This window comes from Cryptomeria japonica, chromosome 8, assembly GCF_030272615.1.
Source record: "Cryptomeria japonica chromosome 8, Sugi_1.0, whole genome shotgun sequence".
In the NCBI taxonomy this organism is placed as follows: Eukaryota; Viridiplantae; Streptophyta; class Pinopsida; order Cupressales; family Cupressaceae; genus Cryptomeria; species Cryptomeria japonica.
The window spans coordinates 265,134,031-265,154,803 of record NC_081412.1 but is presented as its reverse complement, the minus strand read 5'-3'; the positions used below and the strand labels follow the sequence as shown (position 1 = coordinate 265,154,803).

The window sequence follows — 20,773 nt, the reverse complement described above, 5'->3', positions numbered from 1 at the left end:
CCAGTCTGTTGTGATTGTTACTGTAGCTGTCACTTGGAAGTAATTAAAAATAAAACAAACTACTGAATTCAGGTTGTTGCCACTGCATGTTCTTTTCGAACATTTCCATTTTGATAAAAATCGAAGTTACTTACATAAGAGAAATTGAATTTGAAGTAGCCCATATTCATCACCAAGTAACAGTAAGTTGGGTCACAAAGCATAAGGATGCTTGGCAATTTAGCTGCCCTCGTTTCTTCTGGCCTTCAACCACCAGAGAAAATACATCCAGATGCCTTGTAACAAATTCAAACCATCCAGAACCCTAAGAGCACATCTTCTGAGCACTGGCAATGCATAAAAAAGATTCCATGGTAACCATAGTAGTAGTATGGCCCCTGATTGTAAAATAATTGGAAAACTCATCTCCTTATATTTTTCTACCAGCAGATTTAAAATTAACCCACAAATGATATATTATCTTCTAGGAGTACTTAGTTTAAGTTTTCAACTCTATTAGCAAAAAAAAAATTCTATATATCCAGTTCCTCCTGTAATGATTTTGTAATCGTTTTGACAAACATCCTGTTACAAGTAAGAAATACCCAAACTCTAACAATTATGGCTGGCAAATAAATAGGATTCTTTATACTGTTTGATTCAAAAAACAGTTTCAATTGATAAGAAAAATACAAGTCATTGCTACACTTAGGGATTCTATCAGCGCAATGGACAAGTAGCTCTTTCTGGTAATCCTCTTCAAAAGATAGATTATAATCAAAATCCATTAAAGATATTTCAAATTATTGGCAGTATTTTCCCTTAGTAAACTTTTGACCATTGCAATAAATAATATTCCCAATATTGATATTAAAATGCTTTTGGTCAGGAATGTAGTGGAGGCTAGCTTCTCTGCTAAGAAAGCTTACTATCAATAACTTCTAGATAAAGTGAAATTTTACTGTTCCAGTTCAGCTTTGCTCAAGCCCGGTCCAAAACATGTTTGTTTAAATATGAAAAGTTCATTGAAGAAAGTGCAATTTGCCTCCCAGACTTAATAAGTTATACGGAACAGTGAGAAGAAAATATACCCGAGGCTTTAAATTGCAAGGACCAACATGAACTTCAAGCTAAGGAAATAAACATGAACCATATTTCCAACTGTCATATGCATATTACCAACTTCAATAATCACGACTTTTAGCATATTTCCTTATAATATTCAACTAGGGACTGGTCAAACTCAACAAATTCCATTCTCAAAAAGTCAAGTCAAGATTGACTGACAAAAATAGCCGGTCAAATGCCCACTGTTGGAATTCTCAACTTTGTACCTCAACCTCAAATAGGGATACAATCACCTCACTTTGGACAAAGGACGGCACCATGGTGAAGGGTCCCTCAACTAATGCCTAGTTATATTAATTAAACATGCTACAAGTCGTTTCTTTGAGATATACATAGCAGCAGTACCTGCTCAGATTATATCCATTGCTAAAAGAATTTTGAATAAACAAATCCACCATCCAGAGCTGACAATTGGTGCCAAGAACACTATCCGAATTTTGAATTGAAAATCAAATCCCTGCTTAAAAAACAAGACATGGATAAGTTCCTCAGGTCATAATTTTCTCTTTCCAAATAAATGCAGTCACAAGCTTTATCATAAAAAGAAAAATAGACTTCAACCACAACCACAACCACAAATCTCTGAAACCATGACATAAGAGGGAAAGAAAATTAACGTGTAGAAATGTCTGTCACAAACTTTATCAGAAACATACCTCCCATTGTACATTGCACAAACATAGTGTGTCAACTCTGTCCTTTGCGACCTGGAATTTTTTTGGCAGCTCCATGTACCTTTTCCACCAAATTCACCTGTGTCAACAAGATTAAACTTTTTAATTTAGGCTTGACATTCATTTTCTACGATACAGAACCAATGAGATTTACAGTTCATGAGCACTCAACCTCATCTTTTGAGACTGCTTTTTCCCAACCTGGAATGTTTGCAGTTGCTTCATTTACCATTTTTACTAAAGTCACCTGTGTTGACAAAATCCATACATTTTAATTTAGGCTTGACATTATTTTAGAGGATACAAAGGCAACTAATCAGGTGAACAGAATAAACAATGAGATTTATGGTTCAAGAGCACTCAACCTCATCATTTGAGAAAATTAAACAAACAATGAACATACATTATCTTCTGATACAAGTGTTTCAATGACTATCCATGATCGGCTATACAAAAATGAAGCATAAACTGACACTTAAATCGCAGAGAGTGAAAAGCAAAGGGAGTGTAGTTCAGCTGTTCTTATATAAATGATGAACACTGGAAAGAGCTAACATCAAAAAACAAATTACCCTATAATCTAACAAAAATGTAATCTTCTCTTAAACTGTTTTGAAGACTAATCCATACAGCTTTTACTGAATTCGTTAAAATGAAAAAGAGGTTGACAATTTTAGATAACCATTCCTCATCAAAGATAATTTGTCATAAGTCAAATCATCAATCAAATGAAGCACAACAATAACAAAAAAAGGCAGCAGAAAAACAAACCGCTAGAGAGATCACCTATTCTTTTATCGGGTTGATTGTTGAGAAATGACATGCAACTTACCACACTTTCTGGAACTCCAGGTGGAGGCATGGTAAGATTTCTTGGTGGAGCTCCACGAAGGTATGATCTTTTATCAAATCGCCACTCTCCAATAACTCCATAGGTCAACTTCCCCTGAAAGAGAACTAGTACCAGTAAGCACCACATAGTAGCAGGAGGACCACTATATTAATCCTATGCATGCAAGCAGTTCAATAAAATATCAAGATTCCATACTCTCTGTGCTATATGAATTGAACTTTTAAATATCAATGCCAGATCCCAACCCCATACACATACAGCTGAATTTAGAAGAAGGGTAAGTTTTTAGAGAGCAAAGATACACATAAAAAGTACCTCAAGGGTATTTACATAAAACATTAAAATTACCTGAAGGTTACTCACATAAATCAGATGTATAAAAGTACCTTCATAATTATAATTGCAACCAAATGTATAGTGAATGATACACTTCTTTCCAACTCCCAAGATAGCAAAGATACACATAAAAAGTACCTCAAGGGTATTCACATAAAACATTGAAATTACCCGAAGGTCAGGCACACAAATCAGATGTATAAAAGTGAATGATCTACTCCTGACTTCCAAGATAGCAAAGATACACATAACAAATACCTAAGGGGTAGTCACATAACACATTAAAGGTACCAGAAGGTCAGTCAGATAAATCAGATGTGTAAAAGTACCTGCATATTATAATCACAACCATACGTATAGTGAATGATATACTTATTTCCAACTTCCAAATCCCACGGGGGCTGTTCATAAAACATTAAAAGCAACTTAAGGTTAGTAACGCAAAAAGGGACTGATCCAACAAATTAGAAGCTTATAAGAATTATTTCAAGATAGTTCATGCATGTATAAATATTTCCAATTTTCAGGAAAGTAAATTCTTTTATAACACCCAATATTAATTTAGCAAACACAACTAGCAGAAAGAAATGAAATAACTTTAACCTGAATCATAAAATCCTTCCTGAGAATATGCTGTACCCCATGCAAGGCAGATGCGATGGCATATCCATACCTGAAAGAATGGACATCATTTGAATTTTGATCAAGAAAAAAACAATGCTGATGAAGCACATTTAGTCAACATGCTTATCTCATAAAATCCAATGCATGCCTATCTTTAGAATACAAGTGACTATTTTGACATGAAACCCATACATCTCAAGGACCCATCCAAAGGTTTTATCAGCTTCTGGATCTTCCTTCATTTTCAGTGAAACATTCATCCATGTGGGTGCAATTTGCTCCAGTAAAGACTGAAACAAAGAAGTTAATCAGTACTTGGGATTATATAAGAGAATATTTTAGCACCACACAAGATAGAGCTAAAACTTTAAAACCCAAAAATCCACTTTCAAAATTGAAAAAGGAAGATGAAATCAGCTGAGAAATATCTAATGGTATGCAAGCCATCATTTAATTTCGCATTGATCAAGAATTGTCTAATAACATCTCATACAGTAAATTGTCTGTGGACTGACTCTGAGGCAAATCTTGCTAGCAAACTGCAGTGGAAGAACCCTACATCCACTTGCCATTCTATTATAGTTGTATTAGCAGAAATTTCAGAAATAGTACCTTTTTTATAATGACAGGAGAGTTTCCAATTGGATCCACGTCTGTGACAGGCCCCATTGATGCAGGATAGAATTTCTGTACCAATTGAGGATGATCAGTGGGCTTGATGTAGAAAAATGGAAAAGCTGCAGGAAATTCATCTCGTGCTAAATTTGGCAAAGGCTTAACAAATATATGATCAGGCTCAGCCATCAAGATATATCTGCATCATGTTATTAAGAGACTTGAGTTATCTCTGTTCCTACTCTCTGGTCAGGAATCAACATAAAATGTAAAAGAACAGCCTTTTTCGTTATTAAGGAATATCATCCAACTCCTGTACTTCTATAGTTATTCAACCTCAGACACGAAAAACGGCATGACCCAACAAATTTTCAATGCTTGGGAGCAATCATACATACTCCTCTTTAATTGTAGCCTTTTGCAACCATTGCACGAAGGCCCATGGTCTGTTTAACACAATGTAGCCCTGCATCCATAAACCATGAACTAAAGATCAATAGCATAACGACCGTAATCTTAGAAGAATAGTACTAGAGAAACCTCAATGCAAAATAATTTTCAACTATATAAGACATATTGCTCTAGGTGGTGACAACATCACACATGGAAGGAGATGAAGATAGAAGAATAAAATAAACAATAGTAAGAGATAAGAAATACAACGATGGTAAGAGATAAGTACAACAATGGGCAAACAAGAATAGGAAGAGATGGGAAGTACAACAATGCTATCTCCATCTACTAAGTGGCTGAAAGAATGAGGTTACAGCGATGTAAAGTATATCTAACTTCTAGTACTAAGGCAAGTAGACTATAGCTGAAATCAAACCTTTTGTTACGATGCAAAAGACAAAATTATCATGGCTGTAAAACACAGCAAACCTTTGGAATACTTTAAATCGTAATGAGATTAGGCTAGAACATCATACCCGATCTAATCCAGGCGGAAGAGGATCCACCACAACAGTTGGAATTTCATCCATAAGATCATCGGGGTTTCCAGAATGTAGCACTCGAGTGAACTCTCCCATCTCAGAACCTGGTTGATCCTTAAACTTCTTATACCAATAGTACATTAGACGGCACTGCCATTTGTTGTACGGAGCATCAGTAGCAGTCACTGCAACATGAAAAGGCATCCTCTTAGAAGATTCCGTTCTTGGCGGCCTTTTTATTACTGGATCCGAAAAAGATGATGGCCGATCCTCTCTATCCACTCTATTTGCAATTTCTGGATCTGGATATCCTCCGTCAACACCATGCCCTCCTTCAACACTATGCCGAAATATCATGGTGACCGTGTTGTAAGTTGCAATAAACAGGACAAGAGCAACTAACAAAAGGAAAGGGAGTGTAGCCCTCGCCATGAATTTCTATATTTTCAATGATCTCCTCTTTCAAAATTTTCTTCTTTTTAAGAGTAAACGTCCTCTGTTTTCCCCTTGAGAAGATAAGTCACTAATCAATACGTCAAAATAACCCAGGCTAAAATAAACAAGATCGAGATAGGTCCTTATCTAGCCGAAAATTTTAAAACTGATTATGTTGACCTAAAAGTTCAAACTTTCCCTGTCACCGCCACTCCAAGCAAGGTTTCATATTAGAATCTGTATAATTATTAAAAGAGTCAGTACTCTGTAAATTTGCTGCCTAATATTTCTACGAAAATGAAATCTAAAGCATCAAATATCATACGAAAATCTTAAGTTACAAGAAGCCCTTCTGAAGCACAGCGAATTTCGGGCATCATAAGGAAACCTTAAATTACAATTATTAACATCAGAAGGACAGGGTTACCAAAAAAATTATAATGTGGACAAATGTGGACAACCAGACAGCACAAGAAAGTCATAAAATTGCCACGAACATCAGTTTTGACGAACATTATTTCCCTTCGTTATTTGACAAGAATCAAACTCGAATCATCAAGTAAAGCTCAAACTATTATACAACAAAACTGTGAACATTGAAAACCCTAGAATTTAACCGCAAACCATAAAATATGACCAAACAATTCAAATTCAAACAAATTATCTCCAACACTAACCAAACGCACAAATTTGAAGTGCCTTAATCATAAAATATGACAATTCCACATTCAAAACAAACACATTTTATCCACACGGACCGTCAAGCATAAATATTTGGAGGCAAGAGAAATTTGCGTCATTGAGCCAATCCGGATTCAAGAGCCTATAAAGTTTTTATTTCAAGATTGAAATTTTGCTCTTGAAACAATACTTTAAAGCAAAATATTTGAATAAAATCCAGTTGCAAAAAGTTTTAATTGAACACGAAGGAAAAGATCAAATCAAAAACAAAACATAACTTTTAAAACACACTTCAGCCTAACAAAATCTTAATCATCACGAAAAGGTTTTTTGATGAATAGTATCACAAATGCTAAAAAAAACCGACATCCCCCAATCAAGATTTAAGTTCCTAAAACAATTAAATACACGAACAATCAAAAGTCTAGATTTAAATACAAGCAAAAAGTTCCGAGATAAAGCATAAAATGAAAAGCAAGTTCACTCTTATCTGAGAGGATTAATTTCCTTTTTCCCTTTTTAATCATATATCATTAAAGTGCACAACCTAACTGAAGACGCAGGTACGCAGGTAGTTCGTGCCATAAAAGCTCTCCTGCACATTAACTTGTCGCGTCTGAACGGATGAAGATTCTTACGCCCATAAAACCCCACCAGATTCCAAAAAGGGCTAAAATTAACAATGTTCCAAACAAATTTCACACATTCTAAACCGCCAAAGGATTTTCTTTCTAATCGAATAGCTCAAATTGAATAGCTCTGCCCTTAAATCCCTAGGGAAAACAGACAAATAAATTAAATAAGATCATCAAAGAGCCAAAAAATACGTACAGTTAGAGTCAAAATTCATCGGCAGATCCGTCAAAATTCGCGACCGCTTCATAAATTTTACACACATTCTAATTTAAATGTTTTCCCATATTTAGACATTGTTCCATCGGTATCTCAGTCAATCCCCCTGATGAACAATACGGACAGACTGCCTGCAAATGGCGGAGAAAGCTGAGTCGCTGATGCCAATTACTGGCAGCAGATTCTTTTATTTCCATGGTCAACTGGTTGTTCACGACATCTCAGTGAAGGAAAGTCGCAACCCAGCTTAAAGCTCGAGCACATTTCGTCCCATCCACGGCAAACAAGACTCGATCTGCTCAAACTTCAACGGCTTCTATCTCCTCCCCCCTTAAGATCCGGATCTGGGTGGACCTTGGCTTATTCCCGGGATGTCCGAGCGTCTCACATGTGACCGGGCTCTAAACCCCGAGGCTGTAGACTGTGGCCTGTGGCCTGTGGGTCCCGCAAAATCCTAACCCTTCGTACGGCTCGATTACTATTCCCAGCTTGGGGAATGCAGCTCTTGACGTCTCTCCTCCGGGGCAAATCTTAAACCCCATGTGACTGCCCGCTGCCCACCATTTTCAATGTTTCGGTACAACAATATTTCTCATTTGGCGAGGGTAGGTTTTAAGTACAAAATCAGGCAGAAAACGCTAAAGACCTGATGGTTTTGTCTGCATCATACTTACACGTGTCTGATCGGGAATCGTATGCCGAAATCGAGGAGCTAAGATAGGCACTTCTTATGGCCTCTGCACGTTGTGCTTAATCGGGAAGCACTGTTAATGTCGTTAGTAATTGCCATTGACAGAGAGCTCTGTAAATTTGGAGAGCGGGAAGCAGGAATTTCAAAGATGCCTTTAATTGGATTTTTAGCAATGGAAAAGCTCAGTCAAAGTGGGAAGATTAGATAAATTTCCTTTCACAGGTGGAGAAACGGTCGCCACAAGCCAATCTTCAGACACGAGAATATTAATGACAGAAAACACGAGAATGCATTCCGAAACAAACGAGAGAAATCTGCAGACTATTTTTGGATTTACGTTTACAATTTTTTGTTTTCTTTTGTTCCGTGACATGTGTCTTTTTGGGCTTAAAAACACCTCATCTTCTATTCAGTTTTTTTTTTTTTTCGGTCATGCAAATGTTTTGGATTGGGTACGATCATACGTGAGAAAACAGGTGTTGAGTTCAATTTTTTTACAATTAAAATATATATATATATGAAAATTTAAAATATTTAAAAGATGATTTATCTATTATGATCCTTTCCCATATTAAAAGGTGATTTAATCTATTATGGCCTTGCTTTTTCCCTTGAATTTGTCTTTGGAAATATGCAAATCAGAAATTTATTATAATTCTTTTAAATTTATTCGAGCATCAATGATTGTTTTTATGTTCTTGGATGATATATATTTGCTTAATTCAAGATTTTTTATGAATGAAGAATTAGGCTTCAAATTATAGCAAATTTTGAGGAGAAATGAATGATAGGAGATTTAATTATAGATCATGGGTTTGATTTATGATTGGTAAATGTGTGGAGAGGGGCAATCAATTTGTGGATTAGGTGAACATGATTAGGTAGTCAATTCATTTGATGGGTGAGTTGATAATTATTTAATTGTAATTTTGAGGTTTGTTAATGAATTTGTTGAGCGAATTAGTTAAATTGATTGTTTTTTATTTTATATTTAATTTTGGAGGTGTGATTCAATATTTAAAGTAATTTAATTTTGGATAATTTGATAAATGATTCTTTTTGAAAAAATTATAAATATTATTTCATTAATTTAATTGTGATAAAGTAATGCACATAGTTCCACACCCATTTTTTAAGCTCTCTAGACTATGGTATATTTTTATTTTTCATTTTGATCATGATGCCATAACTTGGTGCATGAACAATTAAAATTAATAATAATTAAGTATAATATCAATTTGGTATTGTTTTAAATTGACATTCATATGAAATTGAATGGCATTAAAATTATAACGAATGTTTTACATTATGTTCTAGTGATATATTTTGATATATATTTTGTCAGACTAACTACCTCCTTGGGTTGATGAAGTGGATAGTAGATAAATTTACCCTCTGGGATCCAAAGGGAAAGCATCACTAGAGAGAGGGCAATAGATCCATAAGAAACCCATGTTTACCATAGTCTCTAAAACATACACTTACACACTTTAAAATATCTATATTATTTATGAAAATTTGATAATTGTTTGATGTATGAAATAAAATAGTTTGTGCATAGCATTGCCTTTCAATAGGGACATTTCAATTACTCTAGTCTTTTTTTAATATTAAAGATAGTGAATAAATAATGCATTACTTATAACAGATGCAATACCAGGATTGATTATTCAGTCATCAAAAAAGAATTAAAAAATAGAGTTTTTAGTTGTCACACAAGACACCATTCATGTTTGACTGACAACACAAAAGATTAACAGGGATGTAATTGGAACCCCTATTTAAATTGATTTTTGTCATCGATGAATTGTTCCATAACCTAAAAAGGTGGTGACAATAAAAAACATAAAGGCTATTATAGATTCGTGCTCTCACTTTATTCCTCTATGTTCCTCCATCCCATTGGAGGTTCAATGTCTAAGATGCCTTTGTTGGAGTTTATCACCTCTATATTGGAGCAGCATCCTGGGTTTATGAAGAATATTATCCCCTTGTGCTTGTCCCTAAGATCCTTTGGTTTCTTGTCTTTGTGTGTCTCCTTTAGATTTTTCCTTCATTGTATTCTTTTTATGAATTCTTGCAAACCTCTAATGAATAGCTTGTAGTCCTCATTGGTGTGCACGCGTGTGTGGTCATATGAGAACCTCTCAAAATTTTGTCTTAAAATCTTGATTGTGATTGTAAACTGTATGGCAATTTATTATGAAAGATGAGTCTTTTAAGAGACTCGGTAAGCAACCTTCTATTACCTTGAAACTCATCCTCATTCCTAAGAATCCAAATTTGCCATAAAATTTTATTAATAAGCAAAAGCCAAAAGAGATAACTTCATAACATATAGCAATGTTGTGTCATTCCTTAAGACTAGAACAAAAGTAGTTCTAAACTTCTTTTGCAATGAAGCATTTTTTAAAAAATGAGCTTAATGGTTTCTAGTTTTCTGCAAATATTGCAAAGATGAATGCCAATAGATATGTTTTTAAATGGCAGTCTATGAAGTAAGAATAGTCATCTAAAGCATGCCTTCTTGGGTTCAATGTTGTTGTCCCATAGATTAGAAAAAACATCTCACCAACTCTTGTTAGAACATTCCATATATGCCATATATGATTAATATAAGAAATCAAATCAAAGTTGTTGAAAAGAGAATTATAAATAAGCTTAGCTTTAGAAAAATCCTGATACGCTTCTATATATCATTAATTTGATAGCTACTAAATAACCATACCAAAGCATACTATAGGCTATAAGAGGAGAGGATATTTTGACATACTTGCATTCTCTCGGCTAAAGGGAGGTACTACTTGTTCCACTCCCCTAGCTTGTGGTCAATCTTGCCTTTGATCCAAAGCCACATGTCTTTCAAACATGGATTTACTCCAAAAGGTATACCAAGGTACCTTGCTTTTTTAGTAGGGCCACCTCATTGAAAACCATGTTTGATAAACCACTAGGGGAGATCATCTCTACACCCTAACATGATAGACTTAAGTAGTAGAGATTTTTTCTCTAGATGCATCACATAAGAGGTTAAACATTTTAAGAAAATAGTCCAAATTCTCTTCATTTAATTCAAGGAAGAGGGTTGTATCATTTGCAAATTGGATATTAAGGAGGTCTTCCTTGTTAGGGACTGATATGCCCTTTACCTTTGGAGAAATAGATGAGTCTCTGAATAAGTAATAAATAACATCAGATGCTATGACAAATAATGCTAGGGCAAGAGAGCAGCCCTATCTAATAGATCTATAAAGGGCAAAAATTTCAGTACAAGATCTATTAATCTCAATTTGAGCAAAGGCATCTCTTATGAGTGTCTAAACCATTTGATAAAAATTGAGAGGGAAGCCAAAGCCTTCTAGCATCATGATCAAAAAATTACATTCTACCCTATCACATGCCTTCTCAAAAGTCTAGTAGGAATATAACTACATTCTTACTGGAGGTCTTAGCCCAATTCATCACTTCCCAACTAATGAGGAGATTTTCAAAGATATATATGCCCTTGATAAAGCTAGTCTGTGTATTGCTCACAAACTTAGGGAGTATGTCTACAAGTCTCAAAAAAATAATTTTAGTTGGGACCTTATAGGAGACATTTGGAAGGGTGACTGGCCTCCAATTCTCGATGAGAGATTTATCACCATCTTTGAGTAATATTTTGATAACACCTTTGTTGATTTAAGCTCCTAAGGAGCCTTTCTGGAGAGCTTCTAAGTAAGTTTGCAACAAATCTTCACTAATCCAACTCTTATTCTTTTTATAAAATTCCATCGGGAGCTTATTGGGACCTGATGATTTATCATTGTTAAGAACATTAATGGCTTTTTATATTTCCTCTAGGGTAATAGCTTGCATGAGGAGGTTTGAGCCATCTTTTGAAAGCTTGTTTGTCATAAGTTTCTTACAAAGCTCTCTAGCCTCTTGACACTTAGAGGTATTACCTTCAATACTAATAGGTTTCTGTTATAATGGAGGAAAGCCTCAATTTCTTCTTGGTCCTCCATAATTTTGTCATCTTCTCAAAAAATTTCAATCTTCTCTTTGGCTTCCTTTTGTCTTAATATCTTGAAGAAAAATTCGGTCCCTTTGTCTCCATGTTGTAGCCAGTTCATTTTGGCATAATTCTTATCCCTTGGATCCAATTTGTGTTGGCAGTTTGGTGGAATTGATTATGTGTTGCATTGATGTTTTTTCATTGATGCCAACACTAGTTGTTTGGATGCTTTACCGACACCCTTCTAATCCCTGTAGGTTGAGTAGTTTCTAGTTGGTTTGGATCCGGCATGATCTGGTATGCTCTGGTATGATTTGGTTATAGAATTGGCTTACTCATGATATTCGTGTTCATATTCAATAAGTTGGTTTTGGTCTGGTGATCAGATGCTATCTTGTTTGCTTGGAAGCCTGGCTTCTGGTTTCGGCGAGGGTTTCATCAGCAAAGCTTTTGATGAAGATCTTTGATGAATTGCATAAGTGGTGTTGGTACAGCTTTTGATGGAGTTTCAGGATGTTGTTGGTGATCATGTTGAGCCTTGGCGGATGGAGATCATTGTTGTAGCGTATGGACCTATATTGGGTCCCGGTTGGTCTAGGTGATGGACCGGTTTAATGCAGCATGTGGATTGGACCTCTCGATGTGTTTCTAAGATGTCTTATGTGTTGGATATTATTTGTTTGGTCTAAGGCCGACATGTTTGGTAATTATGTAATTGGTTTATTGTCTAGTGGTCGACCTGATTGTTTATGGTCGAGGGTTTGTATATATAATGTAAGATCTCATTGTAGATCATCATGTTAATGGTCATAGGAATGGGAAATGGATATGTAATGTGCGAATAATGTAATATCATTCAAGAAAAGGATTTGGTCGATCATTGGACATCGAATTGGGTTTATGTAAGAGGATTTAGTCCTTCGGTATTGAGCTTAACCGGAACTGTACTCGGGCATAGGAGATGTTATCTTTTGCAGTTCAACACTTCTCTGGATTGTAGTCTAGATTTCTATATAGTCAGTGAGACTCCTTTTGTGATGAGCAGTGCGCTCTAGGCTGTTGGCCTTCCTCTAAGTGCAGGCCCCTCAATTGTAATTCACATACTTACTGTAGAAGTATTATTTGACTCTGGGTAGGCTTCCCACCATGGTTTTTCCCTTTACCGAGTTTTCCACGTATGAATCTTGGTGTCATGTGGATGGTATTTATTTTGTGATTATTGTTTATGCTTAATTGGTTTAACTATCATTCTGGTATTAATATTTTGGGTTCCGGTAATCTGTGACAACTGATTCACCCGCCCCCCCCTCTCAATTGTCTTTCGGTTATTTGAACTGTCTAACAATTGGTATCAGAGCATTGGTCATCTCTGTAGAAAGCTTAACTGCTTGAGGAAGATCATATGGCGTCTAACAGTTCAAGTTCATCCAATTCATCTGGAGCTATCTTTCGGAGAGATATTCCTAAGCTTGATGGAACAAATTACACATTATGGAAGATTCAGATGGAGACTCATCTAAGATGTCTTGGCAAGGAGATTTGGGAGATCACACAGAATGGTGCCACACCTTATAATCTGGCATCTGGCAATCCTCCTTTGGCAAACATGGATAAGGAGCTTGAGAATGATTGTAGAGCAAGAGAAGCCCTCTTGTGTGCACTTTCTGATCAGCAAATAATGGGATTAACCGACAAATCATTTGGAAAGGCTATATGAGATAAGTTGGAGACTCTTAATGAAGGTGACGCTACAGTGAAGATTGCTAAACTTCATGGTTACCAGGTGAAATATGAAAACCTGAAGATGGAAGAATATGAAAGGATTACTGCATTCATGGAAAGGGTAAATGAGATTGTTATGGGAATTCAATGTTGTGGTGGAACTCTGAGTGAAGATGAAATTGTTTCTATTCTAAAGTTCTGAGAGCCCTTCACCGACTTACAAGATGAAGGCTGCTGCTATTAATGAGTTGAGAACTATGGCTAATACATCTGTCAACAGAGATACCTTGGTTGGGAAATTATCTGCTTTTGAGCTTGAAGAATTTGGACCTTTCGGAGCTGTGAAGACTGAACCTACTTTGCATGCATCTGCATCATCAACCGGTAAGCAAGATTGGAAAGCTTTATATGCAAAGGAATTGGAAGATATGAAGAGAGAAGATGATGAGTTTGAGCAACTTGAAGCACTATTTGCTAGAATATGTACCTAAAGGACCGGTAGAAAGTAAGTATGAAGGAAAAGCACCTTTTAAATGTTTTGCATGTAATAAGATTGGTCATTTTGCATCTAGATGTCCTGAAAGGAATTCAAGATTTGAAGAAAGAGTTAAAAGATCTTTTAAGCCTAACCCTAGATATCAGAACAAGTATAAGTACAGGAGAAATAGAGCAAAGTCATGCTACATAGCGGATGGGGAAAGCATTGCTGATTCTGATAATGAACCGGCAGAAGACTCTGCTAGTGGTTCCGGCAATGGGAAGGAATGGGTGTTCTTGGCTATCAAGGAAGATATTCTGGCACTGGAAGAGAACATACCTGAAGAGAAGGCACTTGATACTAAAATTGAAGACAAGGATGAATGGGTAATTGATAGTGGTTGTTCACATCATATGACTGGAGATAAAGGGAAGTTTCTATCTTTGCAAGAATTTGATGGCGGTCTAGTTAGATTTGGAGATGACAAAGCATGTATGATCAAAGGAAAATGAACTATATCATTGGATGGTAAGAACAATACTGACAATGTTTATTATGTTGAAGGTTTAAGGCATAATCTTTTGAGTGTAGGATGATTGGTGGATAAGGGATTTCAATTACAATTCAAGGATGGAAAATGCAAAATCATTAACAAATCTGGTTTGGAGATTGCAACCGGTACATAGACAAAAGGTAATATATTTCATTTGAACTTCGGTGAGAAGATATGTTTGATTACACAAATTGATGAGAGTTGGCTATGGCATAAAAGGTTGTGTCATGTGAATTTTAATTGCATTGTAAAGATTAGTTCAACTAAGGCTATTAGAGATATACCTAAGATTATGAAGCCTTATAATCTGGTATGTAAAGAATGTCAAATGGGTAAACAGGTTAGAACCTCTTTTAGGAGTATACAAGATAAATCTAAGGATGTTCTTGATCTTATTCATAACTGATTTGTGTGGCCCTGCTAGAGTTACAAGTTTTCAAGGTGATAGATATTTCATGCTATTCATTGATGACTATTCTAGAATGATGTGGGTTACTTTTCTAAAATAAAAATTAGAGGCATTTGGAAAGTTTAAGATCTTTAAGGCTAAAGTGGAAACTGAGGATTAAATGTTTGAGGTTAGATCATGGAGGAGAATTCACATCCGGTGAGTTTAATAACTTTTTTGAGAAGAATAGTATAAGAAGACAATTTTCTACTCCTCGGACACCTCAGCAAAATGGAGTTGTGGAGAGGAAGAACAGAACTATCTTGGATGCTTCTAGAAAAATGATGATGGAAGCTAATCTACCTCATATCTACTGGAGAGAAATAGTGAGCACAGCGGTTTATACATTCAACAGAGTACATATCAAAGGAGAAACCGGTAAGACACCTTATGAATTATGGTTTGGCAATACACCTACCGTTAAGTATTTCATAATATTTGGTAGTAAATGTTATATCAAGAGAGATGATATCATTGGCAAATTTGATCCTAGATGTGATGAAGGCATATTTCTTGGTTATTCTAATGAAAGCAAAGCATATAGATGTTATAACAAGAGATTGCAAGGAATTGTGGAGAGTGCTAATGTCAAATTTGATGAGATGAATAGAGGTCAAATCATAATTTATGAGAAGAAACCGACAGTGGAAATGATTATATATGAACCAATAGAACCTTTACCGGAACAGAGTGTTGAACCAGTTACTCTGGCAGTATCAGAAAATTCTATGGTAACTGAAGAACAAGGAAGAGGAACAGAGAGTCAGAGGACTCCTAGGTATGTATGATTGAATCATTCAGAAGACCAGATCATTGGGGATAAGAACAATAGAGTAATGACAAGAAGAAGACTGACAACTAATGAGGTATGTTTAATTTTACAAGTTGAACCGGTATCAATAATTAAGGCATGTAAAGATGAATATTGGTTGAAAGCTATGGAAGAAGAATTAGATCAGATTGAGAAAAATAACACATGGACTTTGGTTCCCCGACCTAAAAATAAAAATGTTATTGGAACTAAATGGGTTTTTAGAAATTAATTGAATGAGGATGTTCAAGTTATAAGGAATAAGGCTAGATTGGTTTGTAAAGGATATTCTCAGAAGGAAGGAATTGATTATGGAGAGACTTTTGCACCGGTAGCTAGGATTGAAGCTGTAAGATTATTTCTTGCCTATGTTGCTCATAAGAACCACAAGGTTTATAAGATGGATGTTAAGTGTGCTTTTTTGAATGGGGATCTTGATGAGGAAGTTTATATTGAGCAACCTGATGGTTTTTCACTATTAGATGATACAAACATGGTTTGCAAGTTAAGGAAAGCTTTATATGCATTGAAACAAGCACCTAGAGCTTGGTATGCAAGGTTGGATAAATGTCTTTTGAAGCTTGGTTTTACTAAGGGTAGTGCTGACAGTAATTTATATTATAAAATCACTGATGATGATATACTGATTATTGAGGTATTTGTTGATGACATTATATTTGGAGGTGAAGATATGTTATGCATGGAATTTTCTAAGAATATGGAGAAAGAATTTGAATTTTTTGTGATTGGGAAAATGAAATTTTTCTTAGGTTTGTAGATTACTCAGACTAATAAAGGTATTTTCATCTATCAAACTAAGTATGCTAAGGAATTGTTGAAGAAATTTGGTATGGGAGATTCAAAACCGGTAAGTACTCCTATGGTTACAAGTGAGAAATTGACAAGGAAAGATGTTTTTGAACTGGTAAATCCTACAAGATACAAATCTATGATTAGAGGTCTGCTTTATTTGACTCAGACTAGCCCTAACATAATGAATGTTGTTTGTATTGTATCAAGATTTCAGAGTGATCCAAGAGAAAACCATGGGTGTGCGGTGAAAAGGATTTTTAGATACTTGCAAGGTACATTAGGATATGGTTTGTGGTACCCTAAGGATGATAACTTTACTTTATGTGCATATACAGATGTTGATTGGGCTGGAGATGTTGATGACTGAAAAAGTACTTCAGTGGAGCTTTCTTTCTTGGATAGAAGTTGGTTTCATAGATCAACAAGAAACAATTATGTACTTCTTTATCTACTGATAAAGCTGAGTATGTTGTTGTTGCTACTAACTATACACAGGTTCTAGGGATGAAGCAAATGTTGAAGGATATAAAGGTGGATTGTAATGGACGGGTAGTTAATCTCTGTGATAACTCTACTGCTATTGACATATCAAACAATTCGGTATTTCATTCTAAGACAAAGCACATATCTATCAAGTATAACTTTTTGAAGGAAAAGGTGGAAGCAAATGAAGTTAGACTAGTTTATGTAAACACTAAAGTGCAGATTGCAGATATTTTCACTAAACCTTTGCCCAAGGAATCATTTGAGAACTTCAGAGACAGTTCGGGGGTTTCTGCCCCTCCGGTAGAGACTTGATTGATGTGGATTGACATCAGTCCGGTATAGATTATCAGAGATATTCTTCATTCTGGCACTGATGTGAGGATGCTACTGCTCATGGGGAGTAGTCGGCTTTGTGATTCAGTGGTTTATGTTTTTGCTTTGATATTTTTGTCAGATTTTCAGCATTGATGTCAAAGGGGGAGAGATATTGATGTGAAAAATAAAAAGAAAGGGGGAGAGATATATGTGTAATTCACAACTTTACAAAGATATTATTCACAAGGGGAGTTTGGTTTTTGTTTCAAAACTTCATTGCTACATTTGTATGTGGTAGATTAATGGTTGTCTTTCCTTGGGGGAGACTTGTTTGACATTTCTTGGTACTTAGATGTTTTTCACATCTAGTGTTGCCATCAATGCCAAAGGGGGAGATTGTTGGCCATTTGGTGGAATTGATTATGTGTTGCATTGATGTTTTGTCATTGATGCCAACACTAGTTGTTTGAATGCTTTACCTGCACCCTTCTAGTCCCAGTAGGTTGAGTAGTTTCTGGTTGGTTTGGATCCGGCATGATCTTATAGGCTCCGATATGATTTGGTTATGGAATTGGCTTACTCATGATACTCAAGTTCATATTCAATAAGATGGTTTTGGTCTGGTGATCAGATGCTATCATGTTTGCTTGGAAGCCTAGCTTCTGGTTCCGGTGAGGGTTTCACTTGTTAGAGTAAAGTAATTAATTACCTTTACTCTCCTCTTAAGATTTCACTTTATGCATATATTAGTCATTTAATAATTAATATTTAATTATTAAATGCACTCACCTTAGGGTTAGGTTTTCCTTTCGGTGTTGATCTCCTTTATAAGGATTGATCTCTTGTATTATTTCAACTTCTTGATTCATTTTTCTCTGATAATAAATCTTTTCACTTTGTCAGAGCCAAAACCCTTGTTTTTCGTTCTCTTTCTTTCTCTGTGACAGGTTTCTTGCATGCAGGTTTCTTTGGGTTCTGTGGATTTGTATTTCTCAAATCCTACATGGTATCAGAGCCATATCTGATGCAGCTTGTTCAGACTTTTGAAAGATTTTGAGATCTAGGTTTTGGTTGCATCAGATCTGTGTTTGTCTTCTATTTTTTATTTTGGAATAGGGGGTACTTTTTTGGTGCACTTTGAGCCCAAACGGACCTCATTGTTGAGCTCGCAGCACCCAAAAACCCCTATTTTCATATAAAATATGTCTGATTCAGACACAGTTGCTCCAGAAGGCAAAAAAAATTGCCCCAAGGGCGTACGGCCCCAGGGCACGCAGTTCGAGGCGAGAAACAAAAAAAATCAATTTTTTTTTAAAAACCACGCACTTTTTCAAAAAAATAGGGCGCCGCCCATTTCAAGCGTTGCGCCGCCGGTGAGCAGCTCGGCGGCCTCTGCCCGACCACCACCGCCGGCGGTAACAACCGGTCGCGGCCAGGCAGCCACCGCTACGCCGCCCAGCGGACCCGCCGCTCCCTGCGCCACCCGCGCGCCTCCCACCCTCCGCCAGCACCAGCGGCGCCGCCCCTGCGCCACCTATTCTTGCGCCAGCTCCTGGTGGCCCAGCGGACCAGGGGCCTCCTTTTTTTAAGCCCCTGAGGGCTAGAAGGGCCACTAGACCTTTTTTGGAGCTGTTTTACAAAATCGGGTATAAATCGGGCGTCCGATCTCCATTTTTTGAAAATGAATAAGCGTTGGAAAGCTGACTCCCATGTAGGATTTGAGAAATACAAATCCACATAACCCAAAGAAACCTGCATGCAAGAAACCTGTCACAGAGAAAGAGAGAGAACGAAAAACAAGGGTTTTGGCTCTGACAAAGTGAAAAGATTTATTATCAGAGAAAAATGAATCAAGAAGATGAAATAATACAAGAGATCAATCCTTATAAAAGAGATCAACACCGAAAGGAAAACCTAACCCTAAGGTGAGTGCATTTAATAATTAAATATTAATTATTAAATGACTAATATATGCATAAAGTGAAATCTTAAGAGGAGAGTAAAGTTAATTAATTACTTTACTCTAACACCCCCCCTTAAGACGAGATACAATGCAGCTACAAATAATGCAGAAGAAAGCAAAGGAACTACAATGCAATAGAGGGTCCCGGCAACAAGGCCTGATCAGGTACCCGAATACAAGAAAATCTCTATAAAGCGGAGTAAAGGAGAAAACCCAGTGGGAAAAAACTCCTCTCCAAAAAGAGATAAAGAATCATGCTGAAAAGAAAACATGAAGGAAGGAAGGCCTCACTGAGACCCCCCAAGGATAAATTCCTTCACCCCAAGCATGGAGCGCAACTGAAGATAGCGCGGAGATGCCAAAGGTTTAGTGAAGATGTCTGCAACCTGCTCCTCTGTAGGAATGTACTCCAAGATGAGAGAACCATCTTGAATCAACTGCCTGATGAAGTGCATGTGGATTTCAATGTGCTTTGTCCGCTGATGCTCCACTGGGTTGCGAGAAATGTGAATGGCACTCTGATTGTCACACCAAAGAATAGTGGGACAATCTAGAGGAAACCCAAACTCTGTCATCAACTGCCGAAGCCATAAAACCTCTTGACTGGCTAACACTGCTGCACGGTACTCAGCCTCTGTAGATGATAATGCAATAGCAGACTGCTTCTTGCAAGACCATGTGATAGGACCAGAACCAAGGCAAAAAACAATGCCAGAAGTAGACTTCCGATCATTGGCATCACCAGCCCAATCGGAGTCAGTGAAGCTAAGGATGTGAGAGGATCCTGAAGTGTAGTGAATGCCATAATGAGTGGTGCCCCGAATGTACCTCAAAATATGTTTGGTTGCTTGCCAATGGCTCTCATGAGGATCATGGGAGAACTGAGAGACAAGGCCAACCGCAAAGGAAAGATCAGGATGAGAATGTGTCAGGTACAACAAACTGCCAACCAACTGCCTATATAAAGTGGGGTCTACTGAAGGAGTAGAGCAAGTGGAAGACAAAACAACACCTGACTGAAATGGAGTGGGGGCAAACTTGCAATCAAGCATGCCAAATCGCTGAAGCATATCAAGAGCATACTTCTCCTAAAATATGGAAATCCCATCCGAAGACTGAATAACCTGTAGACCTAGAAAGAAGTGCAAGAGACCAAGATCTGTCATCTCAAATTGCTCCATCAAAGCTCTCTGAACACGTTGAATCATGGAGGATGAGCTACCTGTAAGGATGAGATCATCTACATATAGCACAAGAATCAAAAGATCACCCTCCTGACGCTGAATATACACTGTGTGATCGGAATGACAGCATTTGAAGTGAGAGGAAAGAAAGAAAGAGTCCATCTTCTCATAACAAGCCCGAGGGGCTTGTTTGAGACCAT

The 20,773-nt window shown here is 36.7% G+C and overlaps 1 protein-coding gene across 5 annotated transcripts; it reads right to left on the bottom strand.

Moving 5' to 3' along the window:
- Window positions 1-1,052: 1,052 nt before the first annotated feature.
- On the bottom strand, window positions 1,053-8,120 carry LOC131066505 (hydroxyproline O-arabinosyltransferase NOD3). 5 transcript variants are annotated; one of them, XM_058001279.2, is made up of 12 exons: window positions 7,092-8,120; window positions 6,808-6,930; window positions 5,139-5,816; window positions 4,608-4,675; window positions 4,207-4,408; window positions 3,787-3,884; window positions 3,574-3,643; window positions 3,300-3,371; window positions 2,614-2,727; window positions 1,954-2,028; window positions 1,764-1,860; window positions 1,053-1,564 (listed from the first exon to the last, which is right to left on the bottom strand). In XM_058001279.2, exons 3-11 carry the CDS (start codon window positions 5,574-5,576, stop codon window positions 1,795-1,797), a joined length of 1,203 nt encoding a protein of 400 aa, XP_057857262.1. In that variant the 5' UTR covers window positions 5,577-5,816; window positions 6,808-6,930; window positions 7,092-8,120; the 3' UTR covers window positions 1,053-1,564; window positions 1,764-1,794. The 5 variants fall into 5 exon arrangements, with proteins under 5 accessions (XP_057857262.1, XP_057857261.1, XP_057857259.1 ...); XM_058001278.2 differs by having other exon boundaries at window positions 6,813-6,930; XM_058001276.2 differs by lacking the exon at window positions 6,808-6,930.
- Window positions 8,121-20,773: the final 12,653 nt, after the last annotated feature.

Bases quoted from the DNA above. Each gene is read 5' to 3' on its own strand.
- LOC131066505 (XM_058001279.2), bottom strand. From the start codon at position 5,576: ATGGCGAGGGCTACACTCCCTTTCCTTTTGTTAGTTGCTCTTGTCCTG. The intron at 4,409-4,607 runs GTATGTATGATT...AACATGATGCAG, and splicing joins AAGGCTACAATTAAAGAGGA to ATATATCTTGATGGCTGAGC. The intron at 2,728-3,299 runs GTACTTTTACAC...GTTCTCTTTCAG, and splicing joins GTTGTGATTATAATATGCAG to GGGAAGTTGACCTATGGAGT.